This window comes from Carassius carassius, chromosome 6 (genome assembly GCF_963082965.1).
Source record: "Carassius carassius chromosome 6, fCarCar2.1, whole genome shotgun sequence".
NCBI lineage: Eukaryota > Metazoa > Chordata > Actinopteri > Cypriniformes > Cyprinidae > Carassius > Carassius carassius.
Window position 1 is genome coordinate 12,604,280 of NC_081760.1, and position 20,755 is coordinate 12,625,034.

At 38.0% G+C, this 20,755-nt stretch overlaps 1 protein-coding gene across 1 annotated transcript; it reads left to right on the forward strand.

The window, feature by feature from the left end:
- The first annotated feature begins 13,180 nt into the window (after positions 1-13,180).
- LOC132142391 (SLIT and NTRK-like protein 5) lies at positions 13,181-20,302 on the forward strand. Its single transcript, XM_059552206.1, has 2 exons — positions 13,181-13,585; positions 15,154-20,302. The coding sequence occupies exon 2, from the start codon at positions 15,211-15,213 to the stop codon at positions 17,812-17,814; it is 2,604 nt and encodes an 867-aa protein (XP_059408189.1). The 5' UTR covers positions 13,181-13,585; positions 15,154-15,210; the 3' UTR covers positions 17,815-20,302.
- The last annotated feature ends 453 nt before the right edge of the window (positions 20,303-20,755 follow it).

Sequence of the window (20,755 nt, forward strand, 5' to 3'; positions counted from 1 at the left end):
TTTAGATGCAGTGATAAGTTTATTTAGCTCATCCTGTCTTATAGTTGTAAAGCACTGCAGTTTATCTTTGTGTGCGATGGATGAAACTGAAGTATTAGACACTTTAGAATCTACATTTGTTATTCTATTTTGATGTTATCTATTTTATGAGTGAATAAAGTCATTATTATTAAAGTCATTATTATTAAACGTTGATAGAATATTTGAATTGGGTGGTGTCTAGTTATTTGTTAATCTAGCCACTATGCCAAATAAAAAACTTGGATTGTTTTGGTTATTTTCAATGAGTTTGTGGATATGCTTGGCCCTGACAGTTTTTAGAGCCTGTCTTTAGCTGGACATAATGTTTTTCCATGCACTTCTAAAAACGTCCAAGTTCGTTTTTCTGTGAGTATTACTGTTATACCATGGCACAGCATGTTTTTCTCTAACCTTTTTCAATTTGTTGAGATAAATCAGGCAGGATTTTTGTGAATCTGTCTTTGGTGACTGGAACAATACAGTAGTTCTACCCAGTCTGTAATGCTGAGCCATAAAGTTAAAATCAGTGATATGCAGCATGCTGTTACGACTGGGACACAGGAGACGAGAGATCCAAGAGCAGTGTTAGTTTATTGGGTAATCCAAAAATCTGAATCAAACAAGCAGGGGGTCATAACCAAAAATCAGTCCAAATACAAACAAACAAACAAACAAAAACTTGAAATATAAGGAACGCGAGGAAACCAGGTGACGGAAAATAAGGACTCCATGACAAAGACAGAAAACAGACCAGTATAAATAGACAGGATAATGACTAAGAAAGTGAAGACACCTAAGTGTAATTAACAGGTGTGCAATTATCGTGATGAAGGGACAAGGCTTTGTGGGAAATGTAGTGCCTGCGATGAGGTGCCTATGGGGAAGTGAGACCACTAGTGGACACCCAGGGAAACACAGACCAGACACCGTGACACATGCACAATACAAGGAAATGGTCTGTAACATCATCACTTTGAGGTACGATATCTATATCAGTAAGATTGATTCCATGGTATATATTTAAATCTAGTGTATGATTAAAACGATGGGTGGGCTGGTGACATTTTGCTTGACTCCAAAAGAGTTTATTAGGTCAGTTAATGCAAGTCCTAATGCATCATTTGCATTATAAACGTAAATATTAAAATCTCAGACAATTAGCGCTTTATCAACTGTAAATCTAAAGGAAATCTTCAAATTATTTTAGGAATTCTGTATACGGCCGTTGTGGTCTATACACAGTGGCCAGAGCAAGAGATAAAATAGATTTATTTTGCATATCTGACAGTACAATAATACTAAACAATGTAACACCAAGTAAACTCTCTACTACTATGAGATACTATTTCTCAAGAGGTAATTGTTGCAATGATGACAGATTTTCAAGCCATTCAAGCCAAACATATTCATTTAATATGATTTTCAGTCTTTGGAAAAAAAACTGTATATTGATAGTATGACTACTAGGAGCTTCTTGATGATTTTGATGATGATCTTTTTGTCAAAATCAATACTAAATGCAGGCTCAAAATATGATTTATCCTATTGAGAAAGAGATCTCAAGTCCTTTAGCATTCAATCGCATGAACCCGAGCAACATGATTCAAATCACAGGCAAAGAAATCAATGATCCACACAGCAGAGTGACACAGTCTTCGCATGGAGAGTCATCCCAGCAGGGTCTCTATAGTGATTTTCCTTGGTAAATAAATACTCATTTGTGTCCATTGAATCCTCCATGGGGATTCCAGCTTTGAAATGACAGACAAATATTTGCATTTCTGGTTCTGTGTTGCTCTGACCATGAATAATTCACTCCAAACCAGATAATTTTCTTTGATTGTTGTCAGTCATCTTCTCTAACTTGTCGTCTGTATTATTTATGTATGGAGAGGTGGGTTTACTGTATAACGTGATTATATATATATATATATAATATAGCATATTTATGCCAGACAGTTTCAAATGAAAAAAAGTACTTAGATGAATGCAAATAATCTTATCAACTGATAATTGAAAAAGACAAAATGTGGTTAATGCTTGCTCTGAACAAAATTGATTGGTGTATTATGATATTCTTATTCATTTTTGCTAAGTAATTTTAATTAAGCGACCGATTTAAATTAGAGGACAAATAGTTCCTCTTGTGAATCTGCTAATTTCACAGCAGTGTAATAGGCAAGAGTATCTTCCTCTTTCTCTGGATTTCAATCTAATGGCAAACAAATGTGATACACTCAATAAGAGGTGTTAGTAATGATCAGGTCATTAAAGAGCCATTATTGTCCATCTGCAATTTTGCATATGCTAAATAGTTTTCCTTCTGTTTGTTACGAGATCCAAAGCAGAAACAGAAACAATCAGCTATTTAAAGTGTAAGGAAAATATCACTGCCACTAAACTCTCTGCACAAAGATGCCCAAAATAAATAAACAAGCAATATATATATATATATATATATATATATATATATTTATAAGTTTTTGAACTTTTGTATCCAGCAGAGGAGCATCTTGCTGTTTACTTATATTATTACATATATCGATTCTGCCGTTCCTCCTGATGGATTGATTGTCTACAGTAGAACTGTAAATTTTGTACTTTTCATTGCAGGGTAATGTACTGTAAAAATTACAGAAGGTGAACTGATGCTTCTGCTCAGGGAGACAGTTCAAGCCCGCACCTGTAACTGATGGAGACGGAAATGTTTGTGTACTTCTTTACACTTTGAGATGATACAGTATACAACTAGCTTCCATTTTGCAGTATTGCTTACAAAGTAGTGCATTTTCTTCTAAAATAAAGATCTGAAATTGAGGATTTGAACAAGATACTGATACAAAAAAAAAACCTATTCATAAAAGGCTCTTGAAAAAAATAATAAAAATAAATAAATAAAATAAAATAAGCTTGGCTCGGTGTTCATCTTCAGTTCTCCCTTCACAGCAGTTCAGTCAGTGTACTGTTTGAGTAAATTAATTACTCCGGGATATTGGTTTGTTTGAAATCAGAGGGAGTGTCAGCCACATTAAAAAAGTTAACAGCTTAAGTCATTTGTGGATTAATGCGTATTCGAGATGCAAATCGTTTAAAATGATTCAGTTCGATTTGGTGAACTGGTTCAAACTGATTCGGTTACATCGAATGATTCGTTCGCGAACCAGATATCACAAACTGCTTTGTTTTGAACTCTCTCACAACAGACACGGAAGAGAAGACAATGATGAATAAAGTCGTAGTTTTTGCTATTTTTGAACCAAAATGTATTTTCGATGCTTCAAAAAATTCTAACTGACCCTCTGATGTCACATGGACTACTTTGAAGATGTTTTTCTTACCTTTCTGGACATGGACAGTATACTGTACACACAGCTTCAATGGAGGGACTGAGAGCTCTCGGACTAAATCTAAAATATCTTAAACAGTGTTCCAAAGATAAACGGAGGTCTTACGGGTTTGGAACGACATGAGGGTGAGTTGTTAATAGTGTTAATCGTCTGTTTGACTATGTCTTTAATTTACACTGTCTCTCACCTCACCCTCAAATCTTCCAGAGCACTAGCCAGTGGTCCTCTGCTCATGGCAGAGAAACCGGGTCGAGTAGTGATAGAGGGGACTGCTCCTTTCCCTTTAAGAAAGGGACGCGATCGCAGTATTGCCATGGTCATGCATGCAGTGCGGGCATGAAATATCCATGAACGGATCTTTTGCATGCTGAATGCCCAAACACGGATGATCAGAAGATAGGAAATGACCACATCCGGAAGAACACTGGCAAAGTTGCATTTTTAAAAAGAAACAAATCATCCATGATTTGCTCTTTTAGGAAATCTGCTCTTTTAGTTGAAGCGCCCAGAGGAATTGCTGAAAGGGTCACCGCTGTTTGCGCTGTACACAGCACACAGCAGATGAATGCCTTTGTGAAGTATAACAGCTTTTCACAGCTCCAAAGAAAAAATCCGAAGAGTGGATGCACCTGTTGCCTATTATTACCCGTATGCATGGGGAGTGGCTGAGGTATGCAATATATATATATATATATATATATATATATATATATATATATATAAACCTCATTGATTTGAGCAAGAAAATACTGCTCTAATAAGCATATTAAAATTACAGATCATAATTTGCATTATTCACCATAGCAACCATACAGCAACATGCTAAAGATCATGCAGAAATTCTTAGCAACTGCCATAGCGTTGCTCATTTGTTATTTTTATGATAAATAAATAAATTAATAATCTAATTAAACTGCTTATACTGTTATTGACAAACTTGATGCAAAAATGTCAAGTAAGAATATTTCCATCCTCTTTTGCTCTTGCTTCCTGGTAGTGCTTTAGCACTGTTCAGTGACAAAGGCAAGCCCATATACAGCCTCACCATGTTTCAACAATCCGTCTTACCTGTCAAACAGGTAATCTTGTCTCCCCTCAGTCGGAATCCTACTTGACATTTTATATCAGAGCGCTGGCTGATAAATGCTGTGGTTTAACTTTGAAACTTTTGATTACAACCCCCTCAAAGACCTGCATTATGAGCAGAAGCCAAGATGGAATATGCACTCTCACACTGGCTGTAATATCCAGAAGTGATGTGTTTGTTATCCCTCAGTACCTCTTTATATGATTTATGACTGACTGATAAATGAAACATATATGTGAGCTCTCGTCTTATTGAAGTAAAGTTAGGTCTAGAGACTTTTGGCCAGAGGGTTATTGTGTGCTTTGTGGTAAGGCTTTTTACATAAAAACTGTGGTTTATTCCAGCATTTCTGGGAAAATACCATAGTGGAGGCCAAAGAGACTGAGAGAGTTAGATTTATGTACAAATGCATTTAACTTTATACATCTGACCGATGCTTTAAGGCCTTCTTTTAGGAGTTAAGACAACCATGTGCATATGTGGGGGAGCACAATGCCATTCCTCCAACAGGTCTTGCAACAATATCTATATAATAATTGCATTAATTAGTATAGGTAGACAGCTTAATATTGTAGAATTTTTATAGACTATAATATTTTAAAATACAATAGATCGTGCAATGTAATCCATCACATATACAGTCATTAATTAACATATATAACTGGAGTCATGTTTAACTCATTTTCTTTCCTAAAATGCTGTTGTGTGTAGAATTACTTTAATAAATATCAGTTAGAAACAGCTCAGGGGTCTCATTTATCTACTCTCTGTAGATTTCATCCTAAAAGTGTAGGTAGGCACACAATCTCGATTTTGTGTGTGCACAAAAGTTTTCAGATTTATGAAACCATGCATACGCCAGAACCTGCGTACATACATCAGATATATCAGAAATATCAGATCCCTTTCTACGAAAACACTTTTTGTAAATAATATGATCACTGATCATAATATAGATGTACTCTGTTTGACAGAAACCTGGCTAAAACATGATGATTACATTATTTTAAATGAGTCCACCCCCCAAGATTACTGTTATAAACATGAGCCACGTCTAAAAGGCAAAGGTGGAGGTGTTGCTTCAATTTATAACAACGTTTTCAGGATTTCTCAGAGGGCAGGCTACAAGTATAACTCGTTTGAAGTAATGGTACTTCATATAACATTATCCAAAGAAACAAATGTTAATGATAAATCCCCTGTTATGTTTGTACTGGCTACTGTATACAGGCCACCAGGGCACCATACAGACTTTATTAAAGAGTTTTGTGATTTTACATCTGAGTTAGTTCTGGCTGCAGATAAAGTTTTAATAGTTGGTGATTTTAATATCCATGTTGATAATGAAAACGATGCATTGGGATCAGCATTTATAGACATTCTGAACTCTATTGGTGTTAGACAACACGTTTCAGGACCTACTCATTGTCGAAATCATACTCTAGATTTAATACTGTCACATGGAATTGATGTTGATGGTGTTGAAATTATTCAGCCAAGTGATGATATCTCAGATCATTATTTAGTTCTTTGCAAAATTCATATAGCCAAAATTGTAAATTCTACTTCTTGTTACAAGTATGGAAGAACCATCACTTCTAACACAAAAGACTGCTTTTTAAGTTATCTTCCTGATGTATCCAAATTCCTTAGCATATCCAAAACCTCAGAACAACTTGATGATGTAACAGAAACTATGGACTCTCTCTTTTCTAGCACTTTAAATAAAGTTGCTCCTTTACGCTTAAGGAAGGTTAAGGAAAACAGTTTGACACCATGGTATAATGAGCATACTCGCACCCTAAAGAGAGCAGCCCGAAAAATGGAGCGCAGCTGGAGCAAAACAAAACTAGAGGTATTTCATATTGCTTGGCGGGAAAGTAACATATCCTACAGAAAAGCATTAAAAACTGCTAGATCTGATTACTTTTCTTCTCTTTTAGAAGAAAACAAACATAACCCCAGGTATTTATTCAATACAGTGGCTAAATTCGAAAAATAAAGCCTCAACAAGTGTTGACATTTCCCAACACCACAGCAGTAATGAGTTTATGAACTACTTTACTTCTAAAATCGATACTATTAGAGATAAAATTGCAACCATTCAGCCGTCAGCTACAGTATCACATCAGACAGTGCACTATAGACCCCCTGAGGAACAGTTCCACTCATTCTCTACCATAGGAGAGGAAGAATTGTATAAACTTGTTAAATCATCTAAACCAACAACATGTATGTTAGACCCTATACCATCTAAGCTCCTGAAAGAGGTGCTTCCAGAAGTCATAGATCCTCTTCTGACTATTATTAATTCCTCATTGTCATTAGGACATGTCCCCAAAACCTTCAAACTGGCTGTTATTAAGCCTCTCATCAAAAAACCACAACTTGACCCCAAAGAACTAGTTAATTATAGACAGATCTCGAATATCCCTTTTCTGTCCAAGATACTAGAAAAGGTGGTATCCACACAATTATATTCCTTCTTAGAGAAAAATGGTATATGTGAGGATTTCCAGTCAGGATTTAGACCGTATCATAGTACTGAGACTGCTCTTCTTAGAGTTACAAATGATCTGCTCTTATCATCTGATCGTGGGTGTATCTCTCTATTAGTTTTATTGGATCTTAGTGCTGCGTTTGACACAATTGACCACAACATTCTTTTGCATAGACTTGAATACTTTGTTGGCATCAGTGGAAGTGCATTAGCATGGTTTAAATCGTACTTATATGACCGCCATCAGTTCGTAGCAGTGAATGAAGATGTATCCTATCGATCACAAGTGCAGTATGGCGTACCTCAAGGCTCAGTACTAGGCCCGCTACTCTTCACGCTTTATATGTTACCCTTGGGAGATATCATCAGGAAACATGGTGTTAGCTTTCACTGTTATGCTGATGATACTCAGCTCTATATTTCTTCGCAGCCCGGTGAAACACACCAATTTGAAAAACTAATGGATTGCATAGTCGATATAAAACACTGGATGACGAGTAATTTCTTACTGCTAAATTCTGAAAAAACAGAGGTGTTAATTATAGGACCTAAAAACTCTGCTTGTAATAACCTAGAACACTGTCTAAGACTTGATGGTTGCTCTGTCAATTCTTCGTCATCAGTTAGGAACCTAGGTGTGCTACTTGATCGCAATCTTTCCTTAGAAAGCCACGTTTCTAGCATTTGTAAAACTGCATTTTTCCATCTCAAAAATATATCTAAATTACGGCCTATGCTCTCAATGTCAAATGCAGACATGTTAATCCATGCATTTATGACCTCAAGGTTAGATTATTGTAATGCTTTATTGGGTGGTTGTTCTGCACGCTTAGTAAACAAACTACAGCTAGTCCAAAATGCAGCAGCAAGAGTTCTTACTAGAACCAGGAAGTATGACCATATTAGCCCGGTCCTGTCAACACTGCACTGGCTCCCTATCAAGCATCGCATAGATTTTAAAATATTGCTTATTACATATAAAGCCCTGAATGGTTTAGCACCTCAGTATTTGAATGAGCTCCTTTTACATTATAATCCTCTACGTCCGCTACGTTCTCAAAACTCAGGCAATTTGATAATACCTAGAATATCAAAATCAACTGCAGGCGGCAGATCCTTTTCCTATTTGGCGCCCAAACTCTGGAATAACCTACCTAACATTGTTCGGGAGGCAGACACACTCTTGCAGTTTAAATCTAGATTAAAGACCCATCTCTTTAACCTGGCATACACATAACATACTAATATGCTTTTATTATCCAAATCCGTTAAAGGATTTTTAGGCTGCATTAATTAGGTAAACCGGAACCGGAAACACTTCCCATAACAACCTATGTACTTGCTACATCATTAGAAGAATGGCATCTACGCTAATATTTGTCTGTTTCTCTCTCGTTCCGAGGTCACCGTGGCCACCAGATCCAGTCTGTGTCCAGATCAGAGGGTCACTGCAGTCACCCGGATCCAGTACGTATCCAGACCAGATGCTGGATCAGCACCTAGAAAGGACCTCTACATCCCTGAAAGACAGCGGAGACCAGGACAACTAGAGCCCCAGATACAGATCCCCTGTAAAGACCTTGTCTCAGAGGAGCACCAGGACAAGACCACAGGAAACAGATGATTCTTCTGCACAATCTGACTTTGCTGCAGCCTGGAATTGAACTACTGGTTTCGTCTGGTCAGAGGAGAACTGGCCCCCCAACTGAGCCTGGTTTCTCCCAAGGTTTTTTTCTCCATTCTGTCACCGATGGAGTTTCGGTTCTTTGCCGCTGTCGCCTCTGGCTTGCTTAGTTGGGGACACTTCATCTACAGCGATATCGTTGACTTGATTGCAAATAAATGCACAGACACTATTTAACTGAACAGAGATGACATAACTGAATCCAATGATGAACTGCCTTTAACTATCATTTTTGCATTATTGACACTGTTTTCCTAATGAATGTTGTTCAGTTGCTTTGACGCAATGTATTTTGTTTAAGGCGCTATATAAATAAAGGTGACATTGACATTGACATCTCCACCCTGACTCCTCCCCGAAATCACCATATATGGAGCTTGCAACGTGCCTAGTTTTACTATGCATCACCTCATCTGCATATAATTTCTATGCATTTTCCCATCCACGTGACACCATGTTTAACACCGTCAAAGGTACAAGACATTAAGGAAATATGAGATACAGAGTATAAATGCCATTTGTGCAATACATATACATTTTTATTGCTAAAAATCATCCGGTATCCTTATGTTTTAGAATAAATATATCACAATATCCATAAAAAATAATAATAATAATTTAGAATATAGTTGATCTCATTCATTTCCACTAGTCCAATAGTTTAAATTGAATTAATGCAGTTTTGCTCATAATGTGAACATCTTTTAGTTATTTTTAGTGGGACAATTTTGGTCAATTTTTATTTGTGTAAATACAATTATCTGACTCTGCGCGTCACAAATTTTTTTTAAAAAGGAAACGTGCAAATCTTACCGTTTAATTCAAACACAGTGGTATTTTTCATAATGTTGTGGAGATCCCTTCACATGACACCAACACTTCCGTGCAACTGTGGTTGTACAGTAAGCTATAAAATCATTGGTCCTATTCAAACAGGACAATAGACATTCCACCGAATCCAGCAGTGTCCACCATAATATCGAAGTGTGCATCATTGATCATTTTTCTCACTAAAAATATTTTCTCATAACATGAGATGTGCAGTTTACTTTAAAGATAAATTACTGTGTACATATAGCACCCCTTGTTGTCATTAAAAGATAACAAACCACAGGAAATTATATACTATTACTATCATTACTATTCTCCCTCCAGGAAAACAAAATAAAAGTCTGTATGCATGGGTCTGAGAGATTGCGTGCAGGTGCACACATTTTCCCATCAAGTTTATTTTTCATAAATCCCTGTAAGGAGAAACTGTAAGGTTTGTGGGAAAGTGACTGTAATGAATTTTGACTGTAACTGTATGCTGAGTTGGACTTTTGGAAAGATTACATTAATGGTATTTCAGTTCTGGAGAGTTTTCCTTCACAACAGGAAATGCCCTATAACTGTAGCCATTTAATGTGATTAGCCACAGCAGTGAAGTGAAGTGAAGTGAAGTGACATTCAGCCAAGTATGGTGACCCATACTCAGAATTTGTGCTCTGCATTTAACCCATCCGAAATAAACACACCCGGAGCAGTGGGCAGCCATTTATGCTGCGGCGCCCGGGGAGCAGTTGGGGGTTCGATGCCTTGCTCAAGGGCACCTAAGTCGTGGTATTGAAGGTGGAGAGAGAACTGTACATGCACTCCCTCCACCCACAATTCCTGCCGGCCCGGGACTAGAACTCACAACCTTTCGATTGGGAGTCCGACTCTCTAACCATTAGGCCACGACTTCCCACAGTTAGTGCTTTTTAGACATTCAGCATGTGACTTAAATAATTTAATGCATAATTTCAATGCCTTACTAAAGATGTTGTAGATGTCACACTCACTTACTTTCCTCACTGGAATGGGAAGAGAGGTGGACATTACAAATTAGCATACAAAAGAGGACAAAGGAGGAGATTCCTTGGACATGAGAGCTTTAGCATGCTAGAGTAAATTCTATTACACTCTGAGTGCTCAGTAGCTCTTGAGGTGTAATTGGAGCTGAGCCCTTATAAATCTAAGGCCGGCAGTTAAGTAGGGTGATGTGTTTTTGAAAACATCTGGGGTCTCATTTACAAAACTCTTCGTAGATTTCATCCTAAAAGTCTATGTAGGAATAAAAGCTAGATTTAGCATATATGCACAAAAGTGTACGTCAGAACATGTGCAAAAATCTCTGTATAGATTCCTGTCAGGGGAAGATCTCCACCTCGACTCCTCCCCAAAATCACCATATATGGAGTTTACAACGACTAGTTTTACTATGCATAACCTCATCTGCATATAATTTTCATGCAAATTCCCATGAACATGACACCATGTTTAACACCAATACATTAAGGAAAGATGAGATAAAGGCTAAATTTGTGCCAGTATACTATATACTGTATACTCTCATTCCGGCGTAATAATAAAGGAACTTTGCTGCCATACAATGGGTGCTGCAGGAACAGTGATGTTACGCAGCACCTGAAACTAGTCCCCAGCAACTCTGCTATTGTTGCAACTACACAAACTAGCTGGGTAATATCACTGCGCCTGCTTCACCCATTGTATGGCAGTTCCTTGATTATTAAGCCAGAATGAGAATATATTTCCTGGCCATATTGGCCAAGAAAATCTCAACTTTTTATTTTCTGTCAGTCTTAGCACACGCGGTACCTACAGAAGAGTCAAGTTTTAAATGGGAAAAATAAATAAACTCTTTTGTCATTTTTAGATAGATGCTAGCGGTCCAATCAGATTCAATGATCTATGCTATGCTAAGCTAAAAATGCTACCGCCAGACCCGGATATTGGCTGAATGGATTCGAAAACAGCAAAACTAAACTTTTTTAAATCTAGGGGAGTTGAAAAATAAGCTTATTTTCAACAAAGAAAAAGAAAAGAAAAGTGGAGTGTTCCTTTAAGGTGTAAATGAGGCATTTTTGCTCAGTGAAAGCCAGTCAAAGTCAGGTGCTCTTACATTGACTCATGACATTAATTATGTTCCTGCCACATGTTCCTGGCACAATATTACATTGTGCTTTGCTTTGTTTTGTTGTTGTTGTTGTTGTTGTTTTGTTTTTTACAAATGGCATTTGATATTACATTGCAAAGATGTTCCACCAGTGTCTATATTTTTATCAGTTAAAACCTAACAATTTTGTGAAAATTACCTTTCTTTGTTAATATTATTATTATTGGTTTTATTATTAATTCTGCTTTCTTTTGTTGTGTGCTTTTGTCATTATTATTATTATTATTGTTGTACATTAAGCTACAATTTATTCAACTTTATAAAATATTTTATTTCAGTTAATGCTTTTAGTTTTAGCTAACTATATGTGAAGGATGTTTAAATTGTGACAAGTCAATATTATTTATTGTTTTAGCACCCAAAACTATTAATTAATTAATTAATTTTTCCTCTTTCATATTTTGTAAATTAAAACACTGACATTCATACATAGGTGTGACTTCAGTTGCCATACTTCTAGGGGTCACATTATGTGTGTTTTTATCCAACAAAGAACACTATATCGGACTGCAGGTGACAAATAATGAATTTAAGATTAAATCTTGTCTAACATTTTTCGCATCTGTCTCCTAAAGAAAGTACAGGAATTAGAAGTAAAACCTCGCCCCATGCAACCTCACAATAATTGCTGATTTGCCTTAACCCGTTTAATCCCACTGGTCACAATAGTGACCGTAAAAAAAAAGGTTTTCTTCTATAAAGCTCTAAAAACCTTACTGACTGATGTTTTAGTGTACTTCCTGCAAATATGAAAAAAAAAAATAAAGGGTCTCAATTAAATATGTGCCGTTTCACATGATTAGTGCAAATTGTCACATGACCAAAGCAGTTTATTTACTGTTTGCACCTTTAGAATAATATATAAACATAAATATATGACAAAGATTTTTGGTACACATGATCTTTAGTCTGTCTAGTATTTATATATGCATTGACATATATTTAGTTTTGTTGAGTCTGGTCATAGAATGAGAAAACATGTTGATCGTCACAATAGTGACCGGTGGGATAACAGTGAACAGGTATACAATATAAAATTAATTATGCAAAATAGAACTGAACTATAGGATATTCGTTAAATGTGTCCTATATTGCATACAAAAAGGAAAAATAGCTTATTTTACCGAATTACACTGCCCTCTATGGGTCTCTCTCTCTCTCTCTCTCTCTCTCTCTGCCTTTTCTTTCTTCCTCCTCTCTCTCTCTCTCTCTCCGATTGTCTTACCATGGCCATCACCCTTCAATTATGCTGTTGCGTAAAATAAGATAGAGTGGGCAGTGTGCGAGCAACATATTGTCCATGATGTTCTTATTTGAAGTCCTCTCATGAATATTGTACCCTGCCCCAAATTCACAATTGATCTGACGACAGTACAGCAACAGTGAACCAATGGAAATCCAAGTTACACTAGTTGAACCACTAGTTAAGATGGCAACACATCTCCAAAGACGGATTTAAGGGAACCTCTTGCCAAAAGAATAATAATAATAATAATAAAAACATAAAAAATAAAATAAAACGGACAACACTTCATTGGAGGAACCAGATATCAGCGAAGGAATCACATGTACATCCGGCAATATACAACGCGATACCAGCCGTACCACTCTCAAGCGTCTTGGGGATGCCTACTTTGCCCGTCCGTTTCTGAGAATAAAGGATAGACTGCCTTGCCTGTGGATACATTTTGTTTAAAATGGACATTGCACTGGTTGGATTTTGCCAGGGAATGGCGATGCACATCAAGATAAATTCCTAAACTTATACGCTGTTCCTTTTTTTTTTCAGCCCGCTGACAGTCACGTTTCCAGGAGAGTTTGTGATACCCGAGCTAATCACGAACCATTTCACGGACTATTATACAGTCGAGCTAAAGAGGAACCGGTGTCTTCAAGGTTATGGATTTGCCGTGCTCATGATGCTTTCGAATTGACCACGTTTAAGCGGGTAAGAAACATGGATTGTCTTCCAAAGCAAAGCAAGCAATCGCAAACGAAGCCCTGTTTTGCTACGGCTGGAGCTGTCCGTGGTGCTGAAACGCAGTTATTGCGCTGGTAATGACAACTGCCTCTTGAACAATTGTGTCGACTTGTGAACTATTCGGTTATGAATGCGTTTCACAACTTCATATGTGCTTCACAAGCTCGCGGCACTAAATTTATGAGCCTCAGTTATGAGGCATTACGCGTTGCTTTGGAAAGACCGGCTTGGGTCCGCGATGAATGAGCTGTTTTGTGATGAATCGGTTTAGATAAATTGTTGTTTACTTATTTATTGTTTGTATTCAATTTCTACACAGTCAACATGACCAGTGTAGACTGTGGATCATATTGTAGCGTATAAGACTTAAGTGTTGTATCTACATGTGTGTGTGTGTGTGTGTGTGTGTGTGTGTGTGTGTGTATGTGTGCGCGCGCGTCTAATTGTGTGTTTATGGGGTGGGGGGTGATTCGCATGAATACAAATGCTTCTACACAACAAAATGTTTTAATATAGTATTGTTTCCATAAAGATAGAATCGGGATATAATAGATGACGTCGCGTTTTGCTTTTAATCAACTCGCGTCTTTCTCGCCTGAGAGATGAGCTGTGACTGTCTCATACAGCATCAAATAGAGAAATTCAACATAAACACCTTTGTGAAACGTATATGTGTCGTGCACTCCGAGGTTTAACTTCGATACTCGTTAAGAGTTTATAAAAACTGGAGTAGTCGGATATGTGGGGTGAGTACGAAAAAAAATGCATAGGGGTATGGCTAGGGTCTCTGGTTTGAAACAAAAATGACTTTTAATATATTTTAAAACGATTTGTGTAAATATAGTTAAAAATTATATGTGTATGTGGTCATCTGTCTCGTTAAGCGGCAGATGTTCAAGTTGGAAACAATAGAGATGTGTCGATTTGTTCAGTGCACGAGCAGCTGGCTTTACGTGTTGTAGCCTATCTTTGAGTGGAAATGCCTCCGGTTTATATCTTGGAAATACATTCGCAAATTGCGTATGAAGAGTATTTTATTTTATTTTTTTTGCCAATCGATGTAACTTTAAATTTTAAATGAGCAAGAACGTTTTCTCTTTTTTTTTTTGTCTTTAGAAATGCCTATGAGTGCCGTGATCAAATGTGGTTGTATTTGAAATATCATGATAATTACATAATACACATGATGTATAGTATTGAATAAATAAATGCATTTGCTAGGTGGCATTGATAAAGTTTGGTGTGAGAATATTCTGATATTTTTAAACACAGACAGAACTACAAATTATATTTAATCCATTTAAGACCCCTTGCAATGCAAAGTTTAGGCTAAAGAACAGTGCACATTGCTTATTTATATCAGTATCTGCTTTTGCATTGATTGGGAACAATTTGCTTTTCATAAATGGGAAGTATCCTGCACATTTTAACTTTAAAAATATTCCCATAACATAATGGTCCAACATATGTAGTTTTCAGATGTAGAGAGTGCATGTTCATGCAACAGACATTCATCACGTCTTTTCCTTTTCTAGATGACACCCCAAACTACAACTGCACTACCGTGAGCTGGGTCATTCCTGCACAAGAAAATGCATATCTGGATACTGAAAATATTATTGCTGGTTGCCACATCTCTGAGTCTGATTGAGATGTATGACAATTATGGAGAGATCTGTAAGAATCTGTGCACTTGCGAGGAGAAGGAAGGCATTCTGACGGTCAGTTGTGAGAACAGGGGCATTGTGAGACTGTCGGAAATAAGCCCAGTGCATTTTTCTATATACCATCTTTTGCTGACAGGTAATTTGCTAAAAAAACTATCTGTCAATGACTTCATCAACTATACAGGAGTTACCATTTTGCATTTAGGTAATAATGACTTATCTGAGGTGGAGACCGGGGCATTCAATGGACTCCAGGGATTAAAGAGATTACATCTGAACAATAACAAAATAGACATTATTAGGGATGACACTTTTGTTGGACTTGAGAGCCTTGAATATCTTCAGATAGACTATAATTTTATTAGCACTATTGAACCTAATTCTTTGAGCAGGCTTCATCAACTGACTGTGCTGATTCTCAATGACAACTTGTTGTCCTCTCTGCCCACAAACATTTTCCGAAATGTGCCCTTGACACACCTGGATCTTAGGGGCAATCGCTTAAAAATGTTCCCTTATATTGGCATTTTGGAGCATATGGATAAAGTAGTGGAATTACAGCTTGAGGAAAATCCTTGGAATTGTTCTTGTGAGCTTATTGCGCTTAAGGCTTGGCTGGAGAGCATCGCCTACACAGCTCTGGTGGGGGAGGTGGTTTGTGAGACTCCTTTCAGGCTCCATGGCAGGGATCTGGACGAGGTCTCAAAGCAGGAGCTGTGTCCCAGAAGGGCCATATCAGAGTATGAGATGCGCCCTCCACCCCCACTCAGCACCAGCAGCTATTTCCAGACCACACCAGTGGCCGTGACATCATCAGCCACATCTTCAGCTGTCCTGCGATCCTCATCTAGGCCAACCAAAGGCACTCGCCAATCCAGCAAAACCAAGTCCAAGCCTACTTCTCGAATCCCAGCAATCCCCTACAACTACGGGCCCATCATTGCTTTTCAGACCAAATCTCCTGTGCCTTTGGACTGCCCAACCACCTGTACATGCAATCTGCAAATCTCTGACCTGGGGCTAAATGTCAACTGCCAGGAAAGGAAGATAGAAAACATATCAGATCTGAAGCCCAAGCCATACAATCCTAAAAAGATGTACCTCACAGGGAATTACATCCCTGTCGTACGTAGATCTGACTTTGTGGAATCTGAGGGACTGGATTTATTGCACCTGGGAAACAATCGGATAGCACTCATACATGACAGAGCCTTTGGGGATTTAATTAACCTACGAAGGCTGTACTTGAATGGCAATTTAATTGACAGACTCACATCAGATATGTTTTTTGGGCTAAAAAGTCTGCAGTACTTGTATTTAGAATATAATAAGATTCGAGAGATTGTAGGTGGCACCTTCCGCTTTGTGCCCAACCTTCAGCTACTTTTCCTCAATAACAATCTTTTAAAAACATTGCCAGGAGACATATTTTCTAATCTGTCTCTCTCCCGCCTCAACCTTCGCAGCAACCACTTTCAAAACCTGCCTGTGAGTGGAGTTCTGGACCAGCTGAAATCGCTGGTTCAGATTGACCTGTTCGAGAACCCTTGGGATTGCTCCTGTGATGTGGTTGGCATGAAGATCTGGTTGGAGCAGCTGAACACTGGAACAGTGGTCAACGATGTCAAATGTGTGACTCCCAAGCAGCTTGCAGGACAGGATATGCGGGTCATCCCTTCTGAGCAGTTATGTCCAGATTACTCTGACATCATTGTTTCCACCGTGGTTCCTTCTGAGGAGCCTTCAGCAGAGAGAATCGCCACCACGGAGACACCCCAGAGGTTTAACACCCCTTCCAGTAATGTTCCTTTATCTGTCCTCATTCTCAGCCTCCTTCTTGTTTTCATAATGTCTGTCTTTGTGGCAGCCGGCCTATTTGTGGTTGTGATGAAGAGGCGTAAAAAGTCTCAGAGTGACCGTACCAGCACAAACAATTCAGACGTGAGCTCCTTCAACCTGCACTACAATCTCTATAGCAATCGCTCTGTCCCCAAGGTCAAGGCTCCAGCGGGTCACGTTTATGAGTACATCCCACATCCGTTAGGTCACATGTGCAAAAACCCGATCTACAGGTCCCGGGAAGGGAATGCTGTGGAGGACTACCCCGATCTTCATGAACTCAAGGTCACCTACAGGAGTATTGCTGAGCAGGACCAGGAGGTCACCTTGAGGAGCCCCAATTACACAGTGAGCACCATTGAGCCTCGTGAGCACCCATCCCCCATTCAGGATGCGGAACACTTCTTCAGAGGGATCCTGGAGCCGGATAAATCCTTATCAACATCGGGCAGCAGGTTTGAATATAAGTACACTGGCCCTGTCCCGTACACATACCAACAAAACTTCGACATCAGACGACAGTTCTTACATCCTGAAGGAATACGAGAGACTTTGCTATATGGTACAGCACCAAATACTGTTTTTCTGGAGCCTAACAGAAATGAATATTTGGAACTAAAGGCAAAACTTCAAATAGAGCCGGACTACCTCGAAGTTCTTGAGAAACAGACAACACAGAGCCAGTTTTAAATCTTGGTCTTTCTATAAATGCAGTAGAAGCATTTTCCTGTTAAACTGAATCAAACTGGAGTGTGTGCCTTGGCACAATATACACCAACTTAAAGAAAAAAAAAATCCAAAACCTTCAGAGGGGTGTGCCAAACTATGTTACATTTTAATTTCAGAACCACATGGAATTACAGAAATAACTAAGAATTATAATAAATAAACAGAGCTTGCGGAACTTGGATGAAAGCACGAGTTGTGATATAAAACTGGCAATGCAAAATCTATTTTTTTAAGTCAATAATTGAATACACATAAATCTAAGTGTACAGGTTAATCGCACCCAAATACATTTTCAGGGATATAATCATACAGATATAGTGAATTTAACGGGGTCAGGGAGGGGTTTCACATACAAGAACGAAAAAAAAAAAAAAAACCTTCTGACAGAAACACTATACAGCAGCGCGTCCAATTGAGCAGGACAATTTCTCTGCTTTAGTCTGTAAGTAAGTACTGTATTTATTGGTATACTCTCTGCCATATATTTTCAACATTTTTTCACTGCTCATAAATATTATATGTGTCATGTCTCATGATTCTCTGTAAGAACATTTTGTTTGTAGTTTCAGATCACTTACTGTAGCTTGCATTGTACAAGTTGCTTTTTTCAGCAGTGGCACACCCCAATGTCGAAGAGAAACTTTGCATTATTTAGTGATTTCAAAGATAAAGTGTCTTTGTATGCTGTCTGCACTTTTTTGGAAGATGAAAGGCCACAGGATCTTCCCTGCTAACATTAGAATATATATTATATATTAAAAATGAATATGTGTATTCATTCTTAATATGTATTTTTAATATGTTATATCAAAATTCATAAATAATAATTGAAGTAATAATTATGTTGTGTAATACTGATATTTTAATGTAACACCTATTTTTATACAAGCATTCGCAAATTCTCTTACCCTTATCGTTTTCATTGTTTTGATTGCTTTGCACTTCTTGCACTATATTGACCAAAATATGTTTCTGTCATCAATAAATATGATGTCCAGTTCTTATAGATATTTGTTGGAAATTAAAACCAGCTTGATTACAGCCTTCACCAGGTAACCAGCAATTGCAAACCCACTGTAAGTTCACAGAAGTTCATTCAATAGCTCAAATCAATACACTAAGCCTGGTAGTCGGTGACCTCTCAACTCAGGTAGATTGTATATATTGGTTTTGCTCACATATTCTTCAAACAGGAGAGTGGCACACACAATACAGTGCTAAATAGGGTTAACTATTCTTATTGTGTGGAAAACAACAAGAAATCGATAATTACTATTCTGCTCTGCTAATAATAGAGGAAAACTACTATTACAAACAGGTGAAATTAAAGCATTCTAGCAATATACAAGCAGATGACTTCAAAATGAGGGTTTGCATCAAACAATCGGAAAATGCTTTTGGAGATTGCTAGTTGTTTAGAAGCCCTTGGATCAATGGGTTATTTTAATGTTACTTTGATCTTTAGAGGTGCTTTAAAAGAACTTCACCATTTGCCCTCTGTACCATGACGGACTTAAATATTGGTACAGCTGCATCTGCCGGTGGATTTTAAATTGCTGTGTCGAGTGTTGGGAGGGAAGCTGACCTGGCCCTCTGCTCAATGATAAAGAGGTCTGCTTTGTACCCAGTGCCTCACTAGGCTCAAGGGTCCTATTCCACTTTGAGCCTGATGTGGATCTTTTTATAGCTGTGGAAGATGAAGGCTGCATCTGAGGATGAGGGGGCGTGAAAAAGTTGGGTAACCTGACAACTTGTCTTTATAAGCTGAAAGGGGTCAGACACAATGTTGTAAAGCCACCCAGGGGATATTATGAGAGGACCGACCTTGTCATATTGTTACATACTGATGTGCTGCTGAGGGATGTTAATGTAATTAATAATGTGCAAGGGTTGATTGTCAGGTGACTGTGCTTTCTTATTTAATTTGTATGCTTAACTCTGTAAACTTATTTTCATGTTTTGGATTTTATGTTGCTTGTTTCTTAATTCAAGAAAATCTGGATTAGCAGGCATGAATAAAACTTCACTCCTGGCTCTACAGCAAGAAAACTTCATTTTCATCCATCTGCGTCAAGGATATCTGCAACAAAAGGGTATAACGCCAGGGGTGTCATTTTTCTAAGGTTGTCAAAATACCGCAATTGTTGCTATGGCAAGTTTAGGATGCATTTCTGTGCAATATGGTAAAGAATGTTCCCAGCCCCATCACCAAAATTATCTACATTTTAATACATGCTCATTCCTCGTACCATTAGCTGATATTGTTTTTGGCTATGAGCTAATGTGCGCTCTGAACCAAAAGATAGTTGAGCAGTGAGGGCTGCATTACTAGTTTTGGTGGCTCAAAAGTAAGACGAAAAAATCAGTTGCATTTTCCATATCTACAAATCGCAAATGATGCCTCTTAATCAGCGTAATGTGTTTTGGAGGGCTGTCAGGGGACACTACGATGTTTCATTTCCCCACTGATTATTTCACTTATCCTATTTTTTATTTGATTTTTTGGGGGGAGGGGGGCAGTAGAAAGGACCAGGGAGGGAGATGGCATGCAACTGACGGCATTTGCAATTGACTTCAAGAAGCTTTGGCTAATTGAGAAGGCAGCGATGATATCTGACAGGCACCAATGAGTCTGTTGATTAGTTTAATCACGGTATTTAATAGAACTCCTTGAGCCGTGGGGAAACGTTAAAGTGCGATAACTTTGCAGGTTGGGAGTCATTTAAGCCCCTGTAACGATGCTGGTTTGCCGCCTGGCCTGGAGATGATCAAATTTTTGTTTGATATGTATTGCAGATTTGTTTAAACACCCTTATAATATGTTATTTTTTTGCTTTTTGCTTTTTGCCCTTGCTGAATTATTTGGCTTTGTGTGTGGGTCTTTTTAAGCAGATTAATGAAA